This window comes from Balaenoptera acutorostrata, chromosome 7 (assembly GCF_949987535.1).
Source record: "Balaenoptera acutorostrata chromosome 7, mBalAcu1.1, whole genome shotgun sequence".
Classification (NCBI taxonomy): Eukaryota; Metazoa; Chordata; class Mammalia; order Artiodactyla; family Balaenopteridae; genus Balaenoptera; species Balaenoptera acutorostrata.
The window spans coordinates 15,632,997-15,658,093 of NC_080070.1; the positions used below are offsets into that span (position 1 = coordinate 15,632,997).

The following is a 25,097-nucleotide window of genomic DNA, read 5'->3' on the forward strand; positions in this document are numbered from 1 at the left end:
TAGAAGCAGACTGATAGTAATCTGATAAAAAGGTATCTTGGCAAATATTGCTTAATGGTGAAATGTTAAAAGCTTTCCCTTTGAGAGCAAGAGCAAAACAAAGATGCCTGCTTGCATTACTTCTATTCAGCATTGCCCTGTGGGGTCCTAGCCAGTATAATAAGGCAAGAAAAAGAAACAAAAGGATTAAGGAATTCGAAGAGAGAAATAATACTGTTATTATTCACAGATGATAGAATTTTGTAGTAGAAAAAACTAAAATGTCAACACATGAATTGTTAGAAGTAAGCGACTTTAGCAAGATGGCTAAATAGCAAGATAGTTAAATTACAGGGTAGCTGGATACGAAGATTACAAAGATCAGTATACAGCATTGTAAGACCGGTATACAAAAATCTGTTCTGTTTATGAGCAGTTACAGAAAATAAAAAATTTTAAAGATACTATATAAAATAGCATTCAAAAATATAAAATACCTCAGGATAAATCTAACTAAAGATATTCAAGCCTTCTAAAGAAAGATATTCATGGATTGTGCAACTCAATATTTTTTAAATGTCAATTCTCCCCAAGTGATCTATAGATTTATTGCAGTCCCATTCAAAATCCCAATAGTTTGTTGGGTTTTTTAATACATGGAAACTGACAAACTCACTCTGAAATGTATGTGGAAATGCAAAGGGCCAAGAACAGCCAAGACACTTTGAGAAAGAAGAATAAGATGTTAGCACTGTTCTAAATGTTATAAATTACTGTCAAGGAATTAAGAGTGTGGTATTGTTATAAAGCAAGACAAATAGACCATTAGAACAGAAGAGAGGGTTGGTAATTCAGGCCCACGTGTGAATAGACAGTTGATTTATTTCAATGAAGGAATTGTAGATAAACAGAGTCTCAGAAATTATATTCAACTATCCCTTTAATGATCGGAAGTCACACAGAGGTAAGAATGTTATCTGCTTCCTCCTTACTTTTTCTTTTTTTAAAATTTTATTATTTATTTATTTTTGGTTGCATTGGGTCTTTGTTGCTGTGTGTGGGCTTTCTCTAGTTGTGGCAAGCGGGGGCTACTCTTTGTTGCGGTGCGCAGCTTCTCACTGCAGTGGCTTCTCTTGTTGTGGAGCACGGGCTCTAGGTGCGTGGGCTTCAGTAGTTGTGGCACGTGGGCTCAGTAGTTGTGGCTCGCGGACTCTAGAGTGCAGGCTCAGTAGTTGTAGCGCACGGGCTTAGCCGCTCCGCGGCATGTGGGATCTTCCCAGACCAGGGCTCAAACCTGTATCCCCTGCATTGGCAGGTGGGTTCTTAACCACTGCGCCCCCAGGGAAACCCACTCTTTCTTTATTTTTCTTTATTTGCCCTCATTTTCAGCAGGGTTTCTTTTATTTTTCCCCAACCCTCCTCCCCCACCAAGGCAGTGCTTTGTGGTCCAAAAGCAACAAAGTAAAGGGAACAGGTGGAGACTAGGTGATCCCGGGCAGAAGCTAATGATAGGGGGACCAGGTGATCTGATTTGCCCAGTTCAGTCCTAATTTACACCTGTTGCTCAGCATAATTATTAATAAATTTCACTCTCAAAAGTGTTCTGGTTTGGATGATAAATTTTATGGTCACCCAAGATAAAAGATTCTAGAGTATTTGTAGTGCACTGAACTATCTGAGCACACAATTTAGGATTAAAAGGATGCAAGTGTAGGCAGGAGGGTGCTAAGTGACTGGGTAAAGCAGAAATAATTAAGTAAAGGGCAAGAGATAGTTCCTGGGTGGATGGTCCAGAGGTTATGATTAGGTTAGATGAGCTCCAGTTTACAGATCTGGAAGGAGTGTGCATTGGCTAAGCTCTTAGATATGTAAGGCCAGAGAGGTCAGACATCTGTTTCCGAGGTCAATCTAAAACAGCAGCAGTTATTTAAAGAGATTAATATAGGTAGACTGAGTTTCAGTTTATGAGCTGTACTCCAGAAATGACAGTATAGAATAAGGGTAAGTTGGTGTACTTCCTCATCGAACAGGTATAATCTATTAATTACTAGTTAACTGTCATTTGCAAGAAACTGTAATTAAATTATCATCTTTTTTTATTCTTAAATTTCTTTAGAAGAGTGGTTCTCAGGGTGAGATTCTTAGATCCCTAGAAGGTCCTTGAGAACCGTTCAGGGAGGTCTGTCAGGTCAAAACTATTTTTATAATAATATTAAGTTGTTATCTGACTTCTCTCATTCTGCTGACCCTTGCACCAAGGTGCGAAAGCAATGGTGGGTGAAACTGTGGTGCCTTAGCAGGACCCAGCCGGTGGCACCCAGCTGTTGAAGGACTTGCTCCAGTATTCTTCACCGCTGGGCAATCACAGCTTTTTTTTAAATGCCAGTTTTATGTTAGTATGTCATTGATGAAGTAGTAAAAATTAATTTTATTAAACCTAGACCCTTGAGTCTCTAACAGTCTGGGTGACAAAAGAGGAGATGCATATAAAGCACTTCTGCTGAATATGGCCTTTTGAAGAAAGGCACTTGTTCAGTTGTTTGAGTTGAGAATTGAACTAACTGGTGCTGTGATTTTTCTTGAACAAACAGCCAGCGGACTTGGGTGTTTGGCCTCGAAAAAGAACCTGTCACTTGAAGGAAAACAACTGGCAGCATTTGTTGCCAATAATAAAATTGAGCTTTCAGGTGAACATTAGAATTTTGGAAACTTGTCTGTCACCGTGCAATTGACAGCTTCCTAGTACTTAAAGCCTTCTCTGATGAGCTCAATGGTGATATTAATGAATGTGATTTGGGGTTACTGTAAAATAAAATGTGTCAGTAAAATAAAAGTCTGCATGACTCATTGAACCAATATTTTCCAAATGACCAATGTCATAAAACCATGCATAGGTCTATTCAGAGTGCAAGAAGGACCAGTGGTTTTAATGTAGCAGAGATGAAAAGTTCATTGATACTGTTTCAGAGTCTGTATTGCCACTCACCCTTAAGGAAGTATTGTTGAGTTCTGGTGTGGTTTCAAAGAAGAATATTTAACCGAAGTACTACTTGAATATTATCTGGAAAGGCTATTAAAATCTTCCTCCTTTTCTCAACTACATATTTATGTGAGGTGAGCTTTTCTTCTTAAAATAACTGATGGCAACTGATTGAATACAAAGTATATGAGAATCCAGATGTCTTCTCTTAAGGACATTTTTTTAAAATGTAGAATTCTTCTCATTTAATTTTTTTGGGGGGGGGGAAATATAGTTAATTTTATGAAAAATGTTGACATGTAATAGGTTTAATATTGCTATTTTTAAGTGAATTTTTCATTTTTTCAGTTTTAATTTTCAACATGAAAACTCTCTATCGATACGGTCCACATAAAACAAAAGCTCTTGGGAGCCCTCATTTTTATGAGTGCAAACGGGTCCTAGAACTAAATAGTTTGAGAACCACTGCTTTCGAGCACTGGTTTTTAGCCTTGATGAAGCTCAGGGTCATCAGTGGAGCTTTAGAAACTACCAGTGTCGGGTCCCACGTCTAAAGAGTCTGTTTTCACTGGTCTCGGGTGCAGCATGGGCTCCCCAGGTGACGCTACCGTGCAGCCAAGGTTGAGAACCACCCCTTTAGTTGGGCGCTGGAGGTGAACGGGCCCCGGAGCTTGAGCCACACCCTCTTTGGGTCTGTAAACTGGAGCATTTCTTCTTCAGTCATCCAGCGGATTGGACAAGCATCAGCTGTGTTCCAGCGTGTATACTGGACGGTATATATACTTTTCACAGCACTGGAGATCTGTCAGTGAGCACATAGAGTCCCTGCCCTCGGGGAGCCTGTGTTCTGGGAGAGGAGATGGATAATAAGCCAACAGACAAATAGGTCTTATTTTTCCTTAAGGGCTGAGGGTGGACCTAATAAAGTGCCAGAGTCAGGCAGGTGTGGTCCTGACGCTTGGGTGCGCTTCGCTTTCAGACCAGGTTTTGGCCCCGGTTTGCTGCAGTCTGCGGAGCTGCTGCCTGCCGAGCCCCAGCAGCCCCAGGCCTCGTCCGAAGCCACCTCGTTCGCTGCCCGAGGGATCTGCTCTGAGGAGGTGCCATCGGTGGCCCGGCCTCGGCCTGTCGGGGGCACCACAGGTACATGCGGCTATTTACCTTGCGTCTCCTCTTAGCTAACTTCCGCAGAGGTCATTTTCGACTTCCCGGAGTATCAGCATCCCGTTACTGGCCTCTTCCGCCGGTAAGAGCCGCGTCCCCTCGGATCCCGGTGAAGATGTAGGGCTGGGGAGGTAGGAAAGGAGAGAGTGGCTGAGATCCCAAGACTGACGGCCTCTGATTTGTTCCTGAGTAAGTGTCTCGAAAACAGTCCCTTCACATGGAATTCACACCCACACCTCTTCCAGGGAAAACGTTTCTGAAGTCTTACAGTGAACTGAAAGACCTATTTCTGAGTGCTTGCAATGGCACGAAAACAAGCGTTTATCTTAAAGAAGGCACTTTTCCAGTTTGTAATAAGCAACCTAAAAGTTGATGGAAAGTGACCAGAGGGAGATTTGTGTTGTATTTGGTCACTTCTGGGAGGGTATAACCACTGTTTTCTCCTCGAGCCTTACCTCCTTCATTTTTTCCCTTCTACCTTTATTAATAATCATCTTTTTCTCGTTCTAAAATGTCCTTGTCATTTTCCCATGCCTCTATGCCCGTCCCTTCCCTGCTGTCACACATGGGCAGAGTCGGCAGTGGAGGGCCTGGGGAAGCTGGTGGCCACATGGAACTGTTCTAGGTTTTTTTCCACCTCCTCTTTCAAGTCATCATTAAAAGAACAATCTTAGTGTCATTTGTGAGTAACCAGTGCAGTTCTTTACTTGGTAATTCAACAGTGAAAGGTCACATTTTCTGAAGTTGTCTTCTAATTCATTACTAAACTTTTAAGTCTTTGCACACTGCTTTTCTTTACTTTTAGTATTTAGGTTTGCTTTAATTACCTGTTGGAATTCAAATAAAAATCTATACCAGATTATCTCCACATAGGAAATAAAAGTTCTCAGTTTATGTTCTTGAAAGAACATAAAGTGCCCAATTTCTGGAGCTCTTGAAGCCAGAGAGAAAGTATGTTTTATTTTTAAAGGATTCTAAAATATATTTTGATTTGTTGTTTGAGAAACATTACACATAATGTGGTTTACTTGTAAAACTACAATATTTAGTATATTCAATGTAAAGACACAGGGAATTTTTTTTCAGACCAAAATTAAAATTTAGGGATTAAAATTTTTTCATATATTCAGTTTTGCTTTTTTAGAAAAAGAGCTAGAAATACCAGTATTTTAACAATCTTTTTTGTCACTTTTTGAGATGCATGTAGAGATTTGAGGAAGAGCCCTTAGAATTTTGGTAAAGCAAAAAAGGTATAATGGTTTCTGAATTGAGTATCCGCAATAATTATACAGATTAGGAATAAATTTATTTTCAGAAAATGAGAAGAAAAGAAAAAGGTCTTTCAGTTCACTGTAAGACTTCAGAAACGTTTTCAGAGTGTCCTGGGAATTTTGTGATAATAGTTGAACCCACAACAAATCCTCATCAAGTTCAGTAGATGCTTGACGTTTATGAGGGATTCATTCTGAGATCTTTGTAAATCCCCAAATTTTCAAACACTGCTAGACCTCATAGTTGATTTCCCTAATCAGTCCAATGGAAGTGTAAGTGGACCAGCTAAGAGACCCCTTCCAGACCCATAATGAGAGACACTGCTGGTCATTGACACACAGCATCCAGCATGGCTGAGCTGATATTCTGACAAGGCAGTTGGCTGGTCGGCCTCCACCAGGTTGCCTGAGACCCAGTATTGTGCCCCAGATTACAAATCACTGTTGTATGTCATGAAACTTCATCTCATGAATAGTTGATACTATGAACACTGGTTTGTGCATATCACTCAGTGTTCCCAAAACATCTGTGTACTTTAAGATCCTGAGCTCTTTCCATTTCTTTCTTTTTTTTTTTTCTTTCTGTTTCTTGTACAGCTACTCTAAAAAGTCCTCGAAGTTCATTATTACTCCGTCTTACTGCACTTTATTACCAGGGCTCAGAGCCCATCTTTTATTTTCCCTGTTCATTTCCTTCCTTTTGGAGGCTGATGCTTTAATAAGAGGAGCCATTACATGTTAAATAATTTATTTTGCTATTTTCTCATTTTCTGGAGAATATACAGTTTTATAATGTCATCAAGTAACTAGTTTAGGCCAATTCCAAATTTACAATAATTGATGGATAATTATCCAGTGTGGCAGTTCTTTTTGGCAGTTCTTGTATTTTGCATTGTCTGTCAAGCAACAAAGCAAAGAATGTATCCTGATAGCCTACACAATTTCCCATACCTTGCAGGTGCTGTGCTTTGCAGTGCGTCTTGTTTCCCTTATTAATTGTTTCGTATTTGAACCTTGTTGCATAGCACTTATACCAAACAGAATATTCAGACATATTCATTTTTAATCTGGAGGAATATAGAAATTATATGTATGAAATATTTGAAGAGGAAGTTATTTTCTAATAATTTGCCATAAGAGATTAAATGGAAAAAATACTAAGATATACTAGAAAAGTTACTTTTCTGACTATGTAGAATTATCAAATATGTTTATGTCTAAAAATTACCAAAAGCAAAAGGAAAGTAGTACCTAGGAAGATTTACAGCAGATATGACCAAGAGATAGTCTTATTATAGAGAATGGCTCATAAATTGATAAATGGGCAAACTGCAAAAGATAAACAGGCAAAGGACAGAAAGAAGGAATGCACCAAAGAAATGTGTGTATATCATATGAAAGTAAACATGAAAAATGTCCAGTTTTGAAAATGATTAAAGAAATGCAAATTAAAACCATGATGAGCCACCATTTCAATCATGAAATTGTTTTTTATAATAATGTTATGTGGTAAAATTAGCATTCGGTTTCTTTATCTGTACAATGGGGATAACATTAGTACTTACCTCTTATGGTTGTTTGATGATTGAAGAAGATAACAAATGTAAAGTGCTTAAAATAGTGCATGGCATATAACAAATTTTAATAAATATTAGCTGCCATTATTATTATTATTACTATTGTATTATTTCCGGTGATGGTGTAAATCGTTAAACTTTCGGAAAGCAGCTTGGCAATATAACTTCATGAGCCTTTGATTTGGTAAATTTGGGAATATAGGCTCCCCTCACCGAAGAAATGCAAAATACTGGAGAAAAACCACATGTACAAAGATGTTTATTGGAGCATTATTCAGAATAACAAACAACTGTGAGCTCCCTCAATACCCAGTTATAAGGGCATCAGTAGTAAACTGTACAGCTATTTAAAATGAAGAGCTCAGATAGAGCCAGAAAAAGGGAATTTAAGATTTCCTGGTTGCCTCCTATGCATTTGGTACTTGACCTATTTTATCTCTTTTAATCCTTGAAATAACACTGTGAGGTAGACTTTTTAACTTCATTTGAAAAGTGAGGCATTGAGGCTCAGCTGGAGTGATTACTGGGTGTCCAAGGTCACGGGACTTGTCAGTGGCTGAGCTGCAATGCAAACCCAGGCTTGCTCGGGGTGATGGGCCACTTGAATCATGGGGGAGCTTGTGCTGTCTCCTTAAGTGAACAAAGCAAGATACAGAATCCTGTCTGAACTACGACCTCAACTACTGTTACAATTTTAACACAAAGGTATGCTTTTCTCCCTGTGCAGCTGTCTGAACCTTTATAAGTGATGGGGAACACTGTACTGCATTTCTGTTCTTTGCAAGATTTGCTCAAACAATGTCTGTTGGGTAAACAGTACTGATAGTTCTAATAATTTTAATACTGTTATGAATCTTCAGTAACTGACAAGCACTCCTGCAGAGTACATTTTTTAAAATGTATTTGATTAACGGAGGCCGTTAATTAGGCAACTAGAGTAGGAGTGGACTTGAAGACGGAGGGGGCCACCTCCCTTATCTCTGTGAAAACCCTGAACCTTTGTGGGACCAGTCTGAGCATCACAGATGAATTAGATGATCCTAGGAGCATTTGGAAATTGGTATTTTATTTCACAGTGTTTAAAGATCTGTTTTTCCTCCCTCCGTCTGTTGAAAAGGGGTATTTCCGTATGCCAAAGTTGATGGGGGAGAAAAATACGTTTTTTAAAGCCTGGCTTTCATAGCCACACAAGGCTATAGCAAGTCTGAGTGTAGAATGAGTGCTGGAGATCATCTGTCTTTGCTATCAGTATACCTCAATGAGAAGGCTGGGTGGGTGGCTTTAAATTTTTAATTATCATATGACAAAGTTATGAAAACAATGTGAATGTAACAAAAATGTACTTTAACATTCCAAATTCACACTCTGCCTGTTAAGGAAACAAAAGCATATTGTATTTTCAGCTCCTTGTGAGTCTCAAAGCCATAAGCAAGAACCAGGTTTCAACTTCTTTGTGGCTCCAAAACCTTTCACTCCTTTTTTCTGAATAGATAAGGTCATCCTTATTTGTAGCCTCTACAGAAATGAATGGAAGGGCCCTCTGTTATGCCCTTTATTCCCAGTCCTTTGATGGCTGGCTGGGAAAAGAGGAACACCACTATTAGCCACTGTATTGAAAGGAAGTAAAAGCCTGCAAACCCAGAAACTCATGGTCTGTTTTTCTTAGGCAATGTCTTCTCTGGAGGTAGAATTGGTGCCACGTTTGAGCAACGCTCGTATCCCCAGGGCGTGCTGTGGTCGGAACCGAAGTGTCTTACTGGGCAGCCTCACCCCCCTACCAGTGTTCACTGGGCCACTCACTGTGTTCCTCCAGGCTCCCAGATCCAGCACCTGACACAGGTGGGAATTGCCAGCAGAATTGGAGCTCAGCCAGTGGAAATCCAACCAGGCAGAGGCAGCCAGTATGGGGGACCAGGCTGGCCTTCGTACGGGGAGGATGAAGCCGGCCGGAGAGAGGCTGTGAGTACCTTGTGTTGGGATCGTCGTTGAGAATTCAGACATGATCACTTAGCGTAGCTGCTGCTGCTTCTGCTTGGGGGATCTCTTTTTAAAACCTACATAAAGTTTTAACTTCTCTCACTTTTTTTCCTCTTGAGTGTGTTTTTTTCTTGCAGTTTGTAGATGGTGAATTCCCTCTGACCAGAGTGGGAGGGTACTGGCATTGAAATTTTGGAAAGTATATAATTTTTCTTGAGGTAGCTTTCAGGCTTGAAGTAATGAGTTTTAAAAAATAAGAGGGCGGAGTCAACATGGTGGTGTGGGAAGACACCAAGTTAGCGTCTCCCCACAACTAGGGCACCTGCTGGCTGCTGGTGGGGGACCCTGGCGTCCAAGGAAACGGGAGAAACCCCCAAGTGAACCGGTAGGACGTGGAGGGACAGAGGGGGGAGGAGAAGTGGAGGCCAGACAGGATTGGTGCCCCTGAGGCTGGGGAGATCAGGAGGGGCAGGTGGGAGGGGCCCTCCAGGAGGTGCGGGAGAGGAGCAGAGGGCAATCGCCCCACCCACTCGGGCATGGGGAGCCTGCTGGGCTCCCAGGTGAGGCCCCCCATCCTCTGAGACCAGGGTTGGGGGGCACGCCTGGGCCCCTTCTGTTCCTTGAGCCTAAGCCCTGCCCCCCACAGCCCCCAGGGCCTTTTCCAGCCCTGTGGGTCCTCAGCATAGGCCCTGCCCACTGCCCAAACCTAGCCCTTGCTTAGGCCCCACCCTCCACAGCCAAGACCTTTTCGCTGTTTTTGTTTTATTTTTTCCTTTCTTGCTTTTTTTTTTCTCTTCTCCCTCCTCCTCTTTCTTACTGTTGTGGTGCCGTTGTACCTTCCGGTTGTTGATTCATCTATATTTTTAGTTTTATATTCTTTCTAACATATCTGTTAGTTTCCTAGTCTAATTTTATTTTTTACTTTGTTATTGTTCTCTCTCTCTCTTTTTTTTTTTTTGCCACCCCGCGTGGCTTGTGAGATCTTGGTTCATGAGCCGGGGACCCGGCCGAAGCTCCTGCGGTGGGAGCTCCATGTCAGAACCACTGGACTAACAGAGAACCTCAGACCCCAGGGAATAATCATTGGAGTGAGGTCTCACGGAGGTCCTCATCTCAGCACCAAGACCCAGCTCTACCCAATAGCCTACAAACTCCAGCGTTGGAAGCCTCAGCCCAAGCAACCAGTAAGACAGGATCACAATCCCACTCATTAAAAAAAAGAAAAAACAAAATGAGACAGCAAAAAAATATGTCACAGATGAAGGAGCAAGGTAAAAACCTACAAGACCAAATAAATGAAGAGGAAATAGGCAATCTACCTGAAAAAGAATTCACAGTAATGACAGTAAAGATGATCCAGAATCTCGGAAGTAGAATGGAGGCACGGATTGAGAAAATACAATAAATGTTTAACAGAGATCTAGAAGAACTAAAGAACAAACAAACAGATGAACAACACAATAAGTGAAATGAAAAATACATTAGAAGGAATCAATAACAATAACTGAGGCAGAAGAACGGATAAGTGAGCTGGAAGACAGGATGGTGGAAATAACTGCCGAGGAGCAGAATAAGGAAAAAAGAATGGAAAGAAGACATTCTCAGAGACCTCTGGGACAACACTAAACGCACCAACATTCGAATTATAGGGGTCCCAGAAGAAGAAGAGAAAAAGAAAGGGTCTAAGAAAATATTTGAAGAGATTATAGTTGAAACTTCCCTAACATGGGGAAGGAAACAGTCACCCAAGTCCAGGAAGCACAGAGTACAGGATAAACCCTAGGAAAAACGCACCAAGACACATATTAATCAAACTAACAAAAATTAAATTCAAAGAAAAAATATTAAAAGCAGCAAGGGAAAAACAAAAAATAACTTATAAAGGAACCCCCATAAGGTTATCAGCTGATTTTTCAGCAGAAACTATGCAGGCCAGAAGGGAGTGGCAGGATATACTTAAAGTGATGAAAGAGAAAAACCTACAATCAAGATTGCTCTGCCCAGCAAGGATCTCATTCAGATTCGATGGAGAAATCAAAAGCTTTTCAGACAAGCAAAAGCTAAGAGAATTCAGCACCACCAAACCAGCTTTACAACAAATGCTAAAGAAACTTCTCTAGGCGGGAAACACGAGAAGAAAAGGACCTACAAGAACAAACCCAAAACAATTAAGAAAATGGTAATAGGAATATACATATATTATACATATCGATAATCACCTTGAAAGTAAATGGATTAAATGCCCCAACCAAAAGACACAGATACAAAAACAAGACCCATATAAAATGGGTCTGAATGGATACAAAAACAAGACCTATATATATGCTGTCTACAAGAGATCCACTTCAGACCTAGGGACACATACAGACTGAAGGTGAAGGGATGGAAAAAGGTATTCCATGCAAATGGAAATCAAAAGAAAGCTAGAGTAGCAATACTCATATCTGATAAAATAGACTTTAAAATAAAGACTGTTACAAGACAGAGAAGGACACTACATAATGATCAAAGGATCAATCCAAGAAGAAGATAAAACAATTATAAACGTTTATACACCCAATATAGGAGCACCTCAATACATAAGGCAAATGCTAACAACCATGAAAGGAAAAACCAACAGTAGCACAATAATAGTAGGGGACTTTAACATGCCACTTAACACCAATGGACAGATCATCCAAACAGAAAATAAGGAAACACAAGCTTTAAATGACACGATAGACCAGAGATTTAATTGATATTTATAGAACATTTCACCCCAAAGTGGCAGAATATACTTTCTTCTCAAGTGCACATGGAACATTCTCAGGATAGATCACATCTTGAGTCACAAATCAAGTCTCGGAAAATTTAAGAAAATTGAAATCGTATCAAGCATGTTTTCTGACCACAATGCTATGAGATTGGAAATCAGTTACAGGGAAAAAACTGTAAAAAACACAAATACATGGAGGCTAAACAGTGCTCTACCGAATAACCAAGAGATCATTGAAGAAATCAAAGAAGAAGTAAAAAAAATACATAAAAACAAATGACAATGAAAACACAACGACCCAAAACCTATGGGACACAGCAAAAGCAGTTCTAAGAGGGAAGTTTATAGCAATTTAATCTCACCTCAAGAAACAAGAAAAATCTCAAATAAACAATCCACCCCTACACTTAAAACAACTAGAGGAAGAACAAAGAAAACCCAAAGTCAGTAGAAGGAAAGAAATCATAAAAATAAGAGCAGAAATAAATGAAATAGAAACAAAACAATAGCAAAGATCAATAAAACTAAAAGCTGGTTCTTTGAGAAGATAAACAAAATTGATAAGTCATTAGCCAGACTCATCAAGAAAAAGAGGGAGAGGACTCAAATCAATAAAATCAGAAATGAAAAAGGAGAAGTTACAACAGACACCGCAGAAATACAAAGCATCCTAAGAGACTACTACAAGCAACTCTATGCCAATAAAATGGACAACCTGGAAGAAATGGACAAATTCTTAGAAAGGTATAACCTTCCAAGACTGAACCAGGAAGAAATAGAAAATATGAACAGACCAATCACAAGTAATGAAATTGAAACTGTGATTAAAAATCTTCCAACAAAGTCCAGGACCAGATGGCTTCACAGGTGAATTCTATCAAACATTTAGAGAAGAGTTAACACCCATCCTTCTCAAACTCTTCCAAAAAAATTGCAGAGGAAGGAACACTCCCAAACTCATTCTATGAGGCCACCATCACCCTGATACCAAAACCAGACAAAGATACTACAAAAAAAGAAAATTACAGACCAATATCACTGATGAATATAGATGCAAAAATCCTCAACAAAATACTAGCAAACAGAATCCAACAACACATTAAAAGGATCATACACCACGATCAAGTGGGATTTATCCCAGGGATGCAAGGATTCTTCAGTATACACAAATCAATCAATGTGATACACCATATTAACAAGTTGAAGAATAAAAACCATATGATCATCTCAATAGATGCAGAAAAAGCTTTTGACAAAATTCAGTTCAAAATTCATTTCTGATAAAAACTCTCCAGAAAGTGGGCATAGAGCGAACCTACCTCAACATAATAAAGGCCATGTATGACAAACCCACAACAAGCATCATACTCAGTGGTGAAAAACTGAAAGCATTTCCACTAAGATCTGGAACAAGACAAGGATGACCACTCTTGACGCTCTTCTTCAACATAGTTTTGGAAGTCCTAGCCATGGCCATCAGAGAAGAAAAAGAAATAAAAGGAATACAAATTGGAAAAGAAGAAGTAAAACTGTCACTGTTTGCCGATGACATGATACTATACATAGAGAATCCTAAAGATGCCACCAGAAGACTACTAGAACTAATCAATGAATTTGGGAAGGTTGCAGGATACAAAATTAATGCATAGAAATCTCTGGCATTCCTATACGCCAACAATGAAAAATCAGAAAGAGAAATTAAGGAAACAATCCCATTTACCATCGCAACAAAAAAAATAAAATACCTAGGAATACACCTGCCTAAGGAGGTGAAAGACTTGTACTCATAAAACTATAAAACACTGATGAAAGAAATCAAAGATGACATAAACAGATGGAGAAATATACCATGTTCTTGCATTGGAAGAATCAATATTGTGAAAATGACTATACTCCCCAAACCAATCTACAGATTCAGTTCAGTCCCTCTCAAACTACCAATGGCATTCTTCACAGAATTAGAACAAAAAATTATACAATTCGTATGGAAACATAAAAGACCCCAAATAGCCAAAGCAGTCTTGAGAAAGAAAAATGGAGTTGGAGAAATCAAGCTCCTTGACTTCAAACAATACCACAAAGCTACAGTAATCAAGATAGTGTGGTACTGGCACAAAAACAGAAATATAGATCAACGGTACAGGATAGAATGCCCAGAGATAAACCCACACACATATGGACACCTAATTTACGACAAGGGAGGCAAGAACATACAGTGTAGAAAGTACAGCCTCTTCAATAAGTGGTGCTGGGAAAACTGGACAGCTACATATAAAAGAATGAAATTAGAACACCACCTGACACCATACACAAAAACAGACTCCAAATGGATTAAAGACCTAAATATAAGACCAGACACTATAAAACTCTTAGAGGAAAACATAGGAAAAACACTCTTTGACATAAACCACAGCAAGATCTTTTTTGACCCACCTCTTAGAGAAATGGAAATAAAAATAAACAAATGGGACTTAATTAAACGTAAAAGCTTTTGCACAGCAAAGGAAACCATAAACAAGATGAAAAGACAACCCTCAGAATGGGAGAAAATATTTGCAAATGAAACAACAGACAAAGGATTATCTCCAAAATATACAAACAGTTCATGGAGCTCAATATCAAAAAAAAAAATCCAATTAAAACAATGGGTGGAAGACCTAAATAGACATTTCACCAAGGAAGACATACAGATGGCCAAGAGGCATGTGAAAAGATGCTCAACATCACTAATCATTAGAGAAATGCAAATCAAAACTACAATGAGGTATCACCTCACACCAGTCAGAAAGGCCATCATCAAAAAATCTACAAACAGTAAATGCTGGAGAGGGTGTGGAGAAAAGGGAACCCTCCTGCACTGTTGGTGGGAATGTAAATTGATACAACCACTATGGAGAACAGTATGGAGGTTCCTTAAAAAACTGAAAATAGAACTACCGTATGACCCAGCAATCCCACTACTGGGCATATACCCTGAGAAAACCATAATTCAAGAAGACACATGTACCACAGTGTTCATTGCAGCACTATTTACAATAGCCAGGTCATGGAAGCAACCTAAGTGTCCATCGACAGATGAATGGATAAAGAAGATGTGGCACATATATACAACGGAATATTACTCAGCCATAAAAAGAAACGAAATTGAGTTATTTGTAGTGAGGTGGATGGACCTAGAGTCTGTTATACAGAGTGAAGTAAGTCAGAAAGAGAAAAACAAATATTGTGTGCTAACACATATGTATAGAATCAAAAAAAAATGATGCTGATGAAGCTAGTTGCAGGGCAGGAATAAAGAGGTAGACATAGAGAATGGACTTGAGGACACAGGGTGGGAGGGCAAAGCTGGGGCAAAGTGAGAGTGGCATTGACATATATACGCTACCGAATGTAAAACAGTTAGCCTAGTGGGAAGCAGCAGCATAGCACAGGGAGATCAGCTCGGTGCTTTGCAATGACCTAGAGGGGTGGGATAGGGAGGGTGGAAGGGAGGCTCAAGAGAGAGGGGATATGGGGACACATGTATGTGTATGGCTGATTCACTTTGTTGTACAACAGAAACTAACAGTATTATGAAGCAATTATACTCCAATAAAGATCCGTTAAAAAAAACTTAAAAATAATAAAAGCAATATTCATTATGGAAAATCTGCACAGAGGCCTAAGAAACAGTTACTTTTCCTACCATTTTTTTCAATTATGGTAAAATACACGTAACATAAAATTTACTGTTTGAACCATTTTTAAGCGTACACCTCAGTGGTTTTAAATACGTTTGTAATATTATGCAACCATCCCACCATCCATCTCCATAGGTCATTTCATCTGAAAAACTGAAACTCTATACCCATTAAACCCAAACTCCCCATTCGCCGCTCCCCCCAGCTCCAGGCAACCAACATCCTACTTTCTGTCTCTATAATTTTGACCTTTAAGGAGTGTGTTTGAACCTATAAAATCTGGACTTGATCTTTGGTGTGATCACTGTATAAACATTCATGATCTCACATACCTCCTTGCTCACCATTTGAGCTTTATTGTGGGTTTGTTAATGTCATTTCCATTATAACCGCCATGAGTAGATGCCTTTGCCATAAGCAAACTGTTTGGGACATTGCAATGCATAAGTCATCTTTTGGAGGCTTCTTATCACTGTGGTCACTCCTTGATAAGAATGGAATCAATATGGGCACCGGTAATTTCTACAAATGCTTTCATTTTCTCAAGAATTTTATACCAAAGGGGATTAAATTAATGAATTTGAAAACACAAACCAAAATAATATTTTTTGTTTTATCCTTATCACTCTGCCTCAACTTTTCGTTGCACTTACATGCTTTTCCAGCAGATACACTAAATTCCCTTTGTGACTAGATGCTTTTACTCAGTGGAAAGAAATTAACTTTAGAATATAATGTTCCCCTGAAAGATACATGGCTATCCTTATAGTCTCAGGTCTCTGCTTTACATTTGCTGACATTTTGCTTTTTCTGTGCCCAGCTTCGTTTCATGAGGTGTTCTGGGTTTTCCCATCAAATCCGACATGCACTTTTAGAGGGCCTCTTGGTCATGATTTGGAGAAGTGAAATGTAGAAGTTTTTCTAGGGCTTGACTGTCATGTTGACCAGGCTATCAGGTTGCTCTTCGCACAAGTGAAACCACAGACGTAGTGTGTGTGTGTGTGTGTGTGTGTGTGTGTGTGTGTGTGTGTAAAGAGAGATTTTTCACTGAAAAAATATGGGAAAAAATCACTGAAAAGTATGATTCTTGTCAAAGGAATGCTCAATCTATATTTTGCCAATGCCAGCAAAACTACTGTATGTTTTAGCGCAGATAGCTTTTTAAAGAAAAGGCTCTACAGGGCACTGATACACAGACACACGGACAGATAGGATGGAAGATGACTTTGTGATCTCGTTGCTGCCCCGTGGGCCCGGTCTGTGTTCTCATCATGCCTTCCTTGGGCTCTGGACTCTGAGCAAAGGCAGTTACTGTTCCCGTCGGTCCGTCTGCCAGTACGTGCTTATCCCTCTGAGCAGACATCTTCCTTCGGCCCTCCCATCCGTGGGCTGCTCTGGCCTCCCTCTCTGTCCAGCTCTGCAGGGCCCTTCCTGGTTCCCCAGCAGCCCACTCACTTCCACACACGGCAGCGTAGGGATTAGCCAGTGGGGCCGACTGCACATTCATTCTTTCTGTCTGTCTTTAAGCAAGTGTTTATAGGCCCTTGTTTTTTGGTTTTTAAAATATTTATTTATTTATTTATTTAGGCTGGGCCGGGTCTTAGTTGTGGCATGCGGACTCTTAGTTGTGGCATGTGAACTGTTAGTTGCAGCATGCATGCGGGATCTTGTTCCCCAGCCAGGGATCGAACCAGGGCCCCCTGCATTGGGAGCACGGAGTCTTACCCACTAGACCACCAGAGAAGTCCCTAGGCCCTTGTTAAGTTCATGGGCTTCTTTATGGTACTGCTTTCCCTCGAGCAATTTGTCTGCAGTTACTTCTCTCCATTCCTGTCCAGGGAGGCTGAGTTGTCGGGTGGGAGACGGGCGGAGCACGTCCAATGCCAGTTTGCATCTGATCTTCCCTCCTGTTTTCACGTGGGAAGTACAGTAACGTTTGCCGTGTTTTTCAGACACACGTGCTTGGACATCAGGAGTATTCGTCACCGCTGTTCCAGGTGCCAAGGACTTCAGGGCGGGAGCCCTCGGCTCCTGCTGGGAACCTCCCGCACAGAGGGCTGCCGGGCGCCGGGCTGGCCTACCCTACCAGCTCCACGGAAGACCTCCAGCCCGGCCACTCCTCAGCCTCTCTCATCAAAGCTATCCGCGAGGAGCTCCTCCGGCTCTCCCAGAAGCAGACCACCGTGCAGAACTTCCACAGCTGATTGGCCTCACCTTGCACATTTGCCAAGTATCCGCTTCCCGTGGAAGCAAGACTAAAAGGAAATCAACTGAGCAGGTGTTTGTAAGAGGACAAGCATCTCCTGGGCTAAGGGCCCAAGTAAGGGAACAAGTTGCAATTTTAAAAGATGCCATAAGTCACGTGACAGCTCATGATGCTTTTAATACGTTGGCAATTTTGTGACCACCTGGGTTCAGTTGAAATTTATGTACTTTTGGCCAAAAGCCAGCAGCACTTCACGAAAGACAAACCACAATTCTAAGCTAATGAAATTACTAAGTTAGTCTCTTTTTTAAAGGTGAAAGATGAAAATGTGTAGATGGTGTAGGGATTAAAGGAATCTAGTATTTCCGTGGGAAGATGTGATTCAGACTGGTTTGTACAATGAACCTGCTGCTTTGTTTTGTGAGAAAAGAGATTTGAAGACATTAACAACTTAATTTCCCTCTTTTCCTCCATAGGAACTTACTTTAATAGTAATATTAACAACATGAATACTAAGACTATTTGGGAATTTAAAAAGCTACTAGTGAGAAACCAAATGATAGATCGTAGAGCCTGATGATTCCAAACGAAGCCATCAACTGCATTTTCCTTCTACTTCTGGTGCTACAGCTCCAAGAGCCCTTCACCTCGTCTGTGAAATGCAACTTTGGCTTTCTCAATGGAAGGATATGTGGAAGGTTTCATTTTGTTCTAGAAAGGGAAAAAAAAAAAAAGCCTCCCAAAATGGAAAAAGCTTAATATTTATTTGGTTATTCAAAATACATATCAAAGTTTAGATTTACATTCTTAATTGTATTTGTGGTTTGTGAATCGGACACATGCAACTGCCCATTGCGTCTCATTTGAGTACATGTCTTCATCCAGGCCAGGCCTAAAGAATGAGGCTTTCAGGAGGTCCTAATGAATCCTTGCACTTTGCTGATGAGTTGCTCCCAAATTATGTTTGAATGAGAAATCTTACATAAGCAAAAATGATCTGTCAGAATTCCTAGGACCGCTGAATGGTTGGTTATCCATGGATGCATTCATGGTAATCACATTCCCTGTGTTCGAGACCTGGAAATGAAACTGAGTTCTGTTCAGCCTCTTCGTAATGAGTGAAGAAAGGAAAGAAGAGCTTTGAGACCATGAGGGAGAAAAAATGTTGCTTCTAATTTCTGATTTTATTGTCCCTGACTCCGTCTAGTGACTGTTAAAACTGTCCTTGGGCCCAACAGAGGGGTCCTCCCACTTGAGATTGACCCCTGAAGCAAACATTTCTCCCCTTCCCAAAGTGGAGTAAGGAATAGAGTAACAAGGGCTGTTCTGTTTTCTGGGACCCGAGTGAAATGAAGAAGAAAAACAGACTTAGATAACAAATTTCCATGAATCCTTTTTTAGTAGATCAACTAATATCTTTAATTAAATATCAGATACACAGGCAGAATTTGGGGTTCTGACTGGTCAAAATCTGTGTATCTGTGTCAAATTTTAAGAACCCTGAAGCAGCTAAAATAGGTTCCTAAAGTGTAATCATTGGGTTTCAGAGTCATGTTTCAGCCCTTCTTTAATTAAGCCTGTTGTGTAGACTCAAGAGTCTCACAATCCAGGGAAAGTTGGTTCTGGGAAATTAAAATGTAGCCATTTTTCATCTTTGCACCTCTGAAAAAGGGGGAGTGCAGGAAGACAAGTCTCTTGAAGATGCTAAATAAAGGAATGGGAACTCCTTTTTAGGCGACCTTCACAGGCTCCAAAGAGCGGGGGAGAGAAGACCCCGATCTGGGCTTGATTTCTTACCTCTTGGTCTTGGTTTAATACCAGACTTGCCCAGAGTGGAGATTCTCCTTGCATGTCATTCAAAAATACCAGGTTTCTTGAATGTGTAATTAAGAATTTCAGAGATCCAAGCAGCATTTTATTATGGACACCTTACGGTGAATTCAGATTGAGTGCCAGCTGCTGGGGTAAATGCTGGCCCCTCTCCTCCCATTCTACTCATTGTCCTAAGTGTTCACACGCAGATTGTACGAACATGATTACCTCCTTAGTACATGGCAGAAACGGGCCTCTGTTTTAAACAGGGCTGCAGTAGCAGTTTTGATGCCTTTCAGACTAGCATAAGGGGAGTCTACCTGTATTTTTCTTCTTAGAACCGATACACTTTTAAACCGACGTCAAGACCAAAGATGACGTGTAATAAACAGCCGGTGATGTGTGGTGGGTGTGAGCAGGCCGGTGGGATCCCCGGCACTCTTGCGTTGGCCATAAAGCATACTCAGTTTGCACTCAGTTTGACCGTCACCAGGCTCAGAACAGACTAGCTGTCGTGGGGAGCACCACTCAGTCAATGGAATCTACGTAACGAGAGGTCCTCGTGGCAGTCGCGTGGCTCTGGAGTTCCATTTATTGAAAGACCACAAAAGGAAAAGTTAAATGTTACGTCTGTTCTTTTTCCCTCTTTGAAAAGTTCTAGTGGTAATAACAAGAGCTATAAGTTTGAGTCAGAGTTTTGGAGAAGATTGTTTGGAGAAATGATCATTTTCGGAATCTACACAGTCACTCACTGGCTGTGTCAGGTCCCTTCTCTGAGCCTCATTTTCTGCATCAGCCAAACAAGAACAGGCCTCCCCTGCCCGCCCCCGAGGAAATTTCTCATTGAGAGAATCAGATGTGGTCACATGTGCAAACGTCCCTTGAGGAGGGAGCACAAAGCACTGTGAGAATGTAGACGATATCTGTGTGATTGCGGTGGGATGGGTGATCTGATCTGCTATGGCCTCCCAGTGAGCGAGTTCACGTGGAGGTAACCAGAGCAAAACTAGAGGCCCCGTGTGACTCCACTTCCTCTCTCCTGCTTTGCTTTAAATTCACTTCCTTCACCGTTAACTTTCAATCATCATGCGTCTTTCTGCTCCTGATTTTCTGCTGTTGCTGGCACCAAATCAGTCAATAGGAGCCCTGCCTTCTGAGATCTTAGAATCTGAATCAGACAATGCCCATGACTGTAAAAGATGGAAGAAAAGGAAGAATAACGTGGTTTAAACATCAGTAAGATTCACTGAAAGTACACAAGTGCATTAGGCACTCAGAAGGAGGAATGGAAGTTGCACATAGGGAAACAGTGGGATCCTGGGGAGAACTCAATGTCAGAAGCTACTTTAAGGAAGACAGGAGCTTCCCAGGCGCATGGTGAGATGGTGTGGGAAGAGCCGGATGGAGAAAGTGGGTGAAGCTGCCGTTGAAAATAACCTTGATCCTGATCCGCTCCAATATGGGGACGAAATCCCTAACTGCACGGTTGAGGGAGTTTTATAAGAGGAGGAAGTGATGCTGTGAGGATACATTTGCAGGAATACAGCGAGAAAATGACCAGGCTTGGGAAGAAGGTCGGCAGAGGAAGAGATCCGTTCTGAAGGGGAGGGGAGAGTCCCAGGAACTGCTGGATGACCAATGTCAAGTGTGAAGATAGTGAGACTTCCACCGAGGTCTACTGCTTAGAGCAGATCTCAAGGGTCAGCCATTCGGCCACATTTAATCCTTTGTGGAGCATAGTGGATTATAAATAAATATATTTGACTTCTTTGCAGCTACCTACACATTTTCCTCCAGATTATACTTAATTTCAGAGCGTGTTTTCATTTTGGTGGTACGTGGCTTTTGAGCAGCAGACTAAGCTGTTTTTTGCCAACCAGATTTTTCGGGGCATGAGGCCTGTGATGCAGGGCACAGGTGAAGGGACACCTGGAGGCTTCGGGCTGAAACACGTAATTCTGTGCTTTATGAGCCTCCTGTTGAACTGTGTACAGGGTCAGTGTTTACTGCGTTTGCACAACTTAGTGCTCCAGTGACCAAACCAGTCACTTGGACCCTGATTTGCATTTGCAGTACTTCAGGAGTTAATCATTAACTACACTTCTCTATCCCTCTCATGTGAGATTCCTAGACATGAATGAATCTGTTCGTTGGAAGGAGAGCTGGTTAAGGGGTGGGTGGGCAGGGGGCTCCAGTGTTAAGTACCACGACCGCTTTCACTGTAGATGTTTTAGCCATTTCATTTCTACCTCCAGAGCAAGTCCCCAAAGCCAGTCTCCAGAGCCCACTTACCCACCTTTGTTCCAAGCAGGAGCGTGAAGAAGTCTACTTCCGCACCTGTTTGTAGACCATTTGAACACAAACCACGTTTTTTTGGGTTTTTTTTTTTCAAAGCACGTTTTTATGGGACGATAACTTGAACTTCATTTTTACGTTTAATCCAGCACCGTCATGGATATTCTCGTAACAGGTGAGAGGGGTTTCTCTGAGCAACTGCTGTAACACACTCGTAAACTGTATTACGCTTACACTTGTTACCTAGCGAACAAGGAGTTTGTGTGTTTCAGGTTTCTTTTGATATCCTTGGTGATGTTCAGTGTTTAAACTAGGACTCCTTTCTCTCATTTTATGAAAAAGACTTGAAAACCGAAACCTCACGGTACGATCCTCATTCCATGCTGTGTGTGTAACAGAACACTTGACAATTTATCTTAACACGCAGCGGCATTGACATTTAGGAAAAGAATATCAGATGCCTTGGAAACATGAAACAAAGTTGGGAACCAGTGAGCAAGTGAAAGAAGGAAGGAATGTCTCCCTCTGAGGCACTCAGTCCGAATTCCTTTCCCACAGGGTAGATAATCATGCAGGCTCTTTGCTTTTCCTTCTTCCTCTGGGTTTTTCTACTCTGGGGTCACTTCACATTTAAAGAAAGAGTGGATAAGTAGAAGGGACAGCGAAAAATTGAAGTGATTTGGGTCTCGAGGTCCCTGATTCCACGGAATCTTTCTGGACAATTTGGAACGTCATGAATAGCCCCTTCTCATGTCCACCAGATTTCCAGCATTCATAACTTGACTCCCTAAGTGTGCAAGGTCGGAATAGTACAGAGCCAGCTTCTAGCCAGGGTCCCTGTACTGTTCCTTCTGCAGATGTGGGGAAGGAGGAGGGGGCGCTAGGGGGAACGGAGGCTCCACCAATGGGCTCGGTTGCTCTAAGCAACAGAGGGTTAATTTCAGAAAAGGGCAGTAGAAACTCTCCACTTTGCCCTCCTCCGGGTCACAGTCTAGGGAGCATGGGGGTCGGGTGAGCCTCGCCCTTACGGGAAAGGCTGCTTAGCCGAACTGCTCTGAGATGCCCACTTGTCTCCTCCGACTTTGTCAAGGTCCATGGTCTTACGACTCTTCCTGCACTCTCATTCCTAGATTATGAGTATTAATGTACGAAAATATGCAGAGTAAACTGAGGACACTCGTGGCCTCAGTACTGCAATTTGAACTTGACAATCATGGTTTGCTGGTCTCAAACGGGCCCTTAAATTTCAGTAGGGGTATATGATTTAGTAATCGAACCCTCCCTTCTCTTTGCTGGTTATGTTTCTACCCTTCAATTAGCTGCACTGTTTTCTAATGTGCTGTAGAGTTTTTGAGATAATTTATGCAAGTGTTTGGTTTCCATGTTTACAATTTATACAGCTTTCCTAGCATTTTAAATGGAAATGTCAATAAATGCTATGAATTGGTGTCAAGTGATATTTTCTGTTTATTTCCTTTGCAACATGATAATTCTCTCATTTGCAAAATGTGAAAGTTGCATGAGATGTTTTTCTCTAATTTTCGTGTCCCTCGTGAGAACACCTGGTACTTTCATTTTCCAAGGAATTAAGTTGAAAGCAGTCTATTCAGTGTGTGGAATTTGCAGAATTGTCACTCACATTGGTTGGTGCCACTCCTTTCTACTCAACTGTTTTGCTTTACGGCTCCCCACTAATCAGATTGATGCTTCCATTAAGAGCAGATGCATTTTGGAATTAAAAGATTAGGACTACAGTCTAGAAAGATAACTGAGAAGATCGAAGTTTGTATAACCTTGAAAGGTAATAGGGTAAACCTGGAGTTGTTTATGAAACTCAAGAAAATAAAAACCCCTTGAAAGTGAGAAAAACAAGAGGAACTACAAAACACAGTGGAACACAACAAAGGAATGAAATGTGGAAACCTGGATAGGATTCTAGAACAACAACAGAAAAGGTTATCAGTGGAAAAAATGGTGAAATCCAAATACAGTCTATAGTGTAGTTAGCAGTATTGTACAGAGGTTCATTTATTGATTCTGCTAACTTAATACTAGGGGAAGCTATGTAAAAGGTATACAGAAACACTCTATTTTTGCAATTTTTCTCTAAATCTAAAATTAATTGAAAATTTAAAAACTAATCTGGTACAGATAAAGCCCATAGGCCCCTGCAGAGGCTAATAAGAGCCTGCCGTGGGCATCCATGACCCAGAACTTGCCTTGCTTCTCAAGACAGTCAGCTCCTGCTGAAGTGGAAACCACAGTCAACAGTTGCAAGTCTTGGCAGAAAATAAGCCTTCACGAAGGAGAGTTCACAGGATCAACCAAAAGGAGAATTTGAACCTAAAAATTAGAGAAAGCAGACCACTATGAAGAAACTAATGTGTGTTTCAGCTGTTTACAGAGGTTAAAAAAAAAAAAAACTAACAAAACAGAAGGACAGGATATCAGGAAAGTTTAAGCACATTTGGCAAAACGAAAAATTAATCCTTGAAAGAAAAATAAAGGGATTTAAAAACATACATATATTCACACAGTGGTGTCAGATACTCCAGTATTTTAGACATAGCTGAAGAAATATAATAGTTTTAATATATATTATGTTTTAATAAGTATCCTTCAGATTAAAACCAAAAACGCAGTGTGGACTACTTGGTACACCTCGTTCCCCTAAGAGATTTTACATGCTCGGAATGTGAAAAGGTTCAAAATGGTGGAAGAACAAGGAGTTAGGAGAAGCAGCTAAGGCTTAGGAAGAAGGTCAGGCTGGTCCCACACCCAGAGCCTGACCACTGGGTTGATGTGAATGTGAACTTAAACCATAGTTGGCATTTTTTGTCCCTCTTTCTCCTCTTCCACATTGCACCTGCCAAGCACGGTTTAAGGTAAAAAGCAAACAAGAAACAATAACAAATAAGAGAGGTCCTTTGGTCCAGTGCCTGGGTTAGATAATTAATGAAATGTTTTTATTGTTGTTGGACCATGCACTATTTATCCAGTAACTTTCTTCCTCTAAAGATCTCCCACACCTTCCTTGCTACACCCACCTGGGGGAATAATTAGCGGTGGTGTGTGTTTGATCTCTCTGGTGTTGGGAGACTGCAAAAGTTGTAGTCACAATTCTAGGTAACCCATATTCATGTAGTTAAACTACTATGTGTCATATTTGTGCCAAAGGATAGCATTACAGAAGCATGAAAGAGAACATATCTGGAAAGCTCCTATTGTAAAGTTGTTTTAGAGTGACTGGTTCATAGGTGGTTACATCAGTACCCTGAAAATATGCATTAGTGTAAATATTTCGACTTTGATTCTGTGATGTGATGATATGCCTCAAATCAGTGGTGTCTTTCATTCAGGATTTTACAATTCTGAGATTGTTCTAAAGAAAACATTAGTACAAA

The 25,097-nt window shown here is 40.8% G+C and overlaps 1 protein-coding gene across 3 annotated transcripts in view; it reads left to right on the forward strand.

Moving 5' to 3' along the window:
• The window catches only part of KIAA1549 (KIAA1549 ortholog), a 154,724-nt gene extending 131,574 nt beyond the window's left edge, over nucleotides 1–23,150 (forward strand). For 2 of the 3 annotated variants that reach the window (XM_057549900.1, XM_057549901.1), the window contains 3 exons: nucleotides 3,939–4,099; nucleotides 8,782–8,927; nucleotides 17,333–23,150. In XM_057549900.1, coding sequence (XP_057405883.1) covers nucleotides 3,939–4,099; nucleotides 8,782–8,927; nucleotides 17,333–17,584 — 559 coding nt within the window. In that variant the 3' untranslated portion in view covers nucleotides 17,585–23,150. The remainder of the gene's footprint in view (nucleotides 1–3,938; nucleotides 4,100–8,781; nucleotides 8,928–17,332) is intronic. The other variant, XM_057549902.1, reaches the window with a different exon arrangement.
• The last annotated feature ends 1,947 nt before the right edge of the window (nucleotides 23,151–25,097 follow it).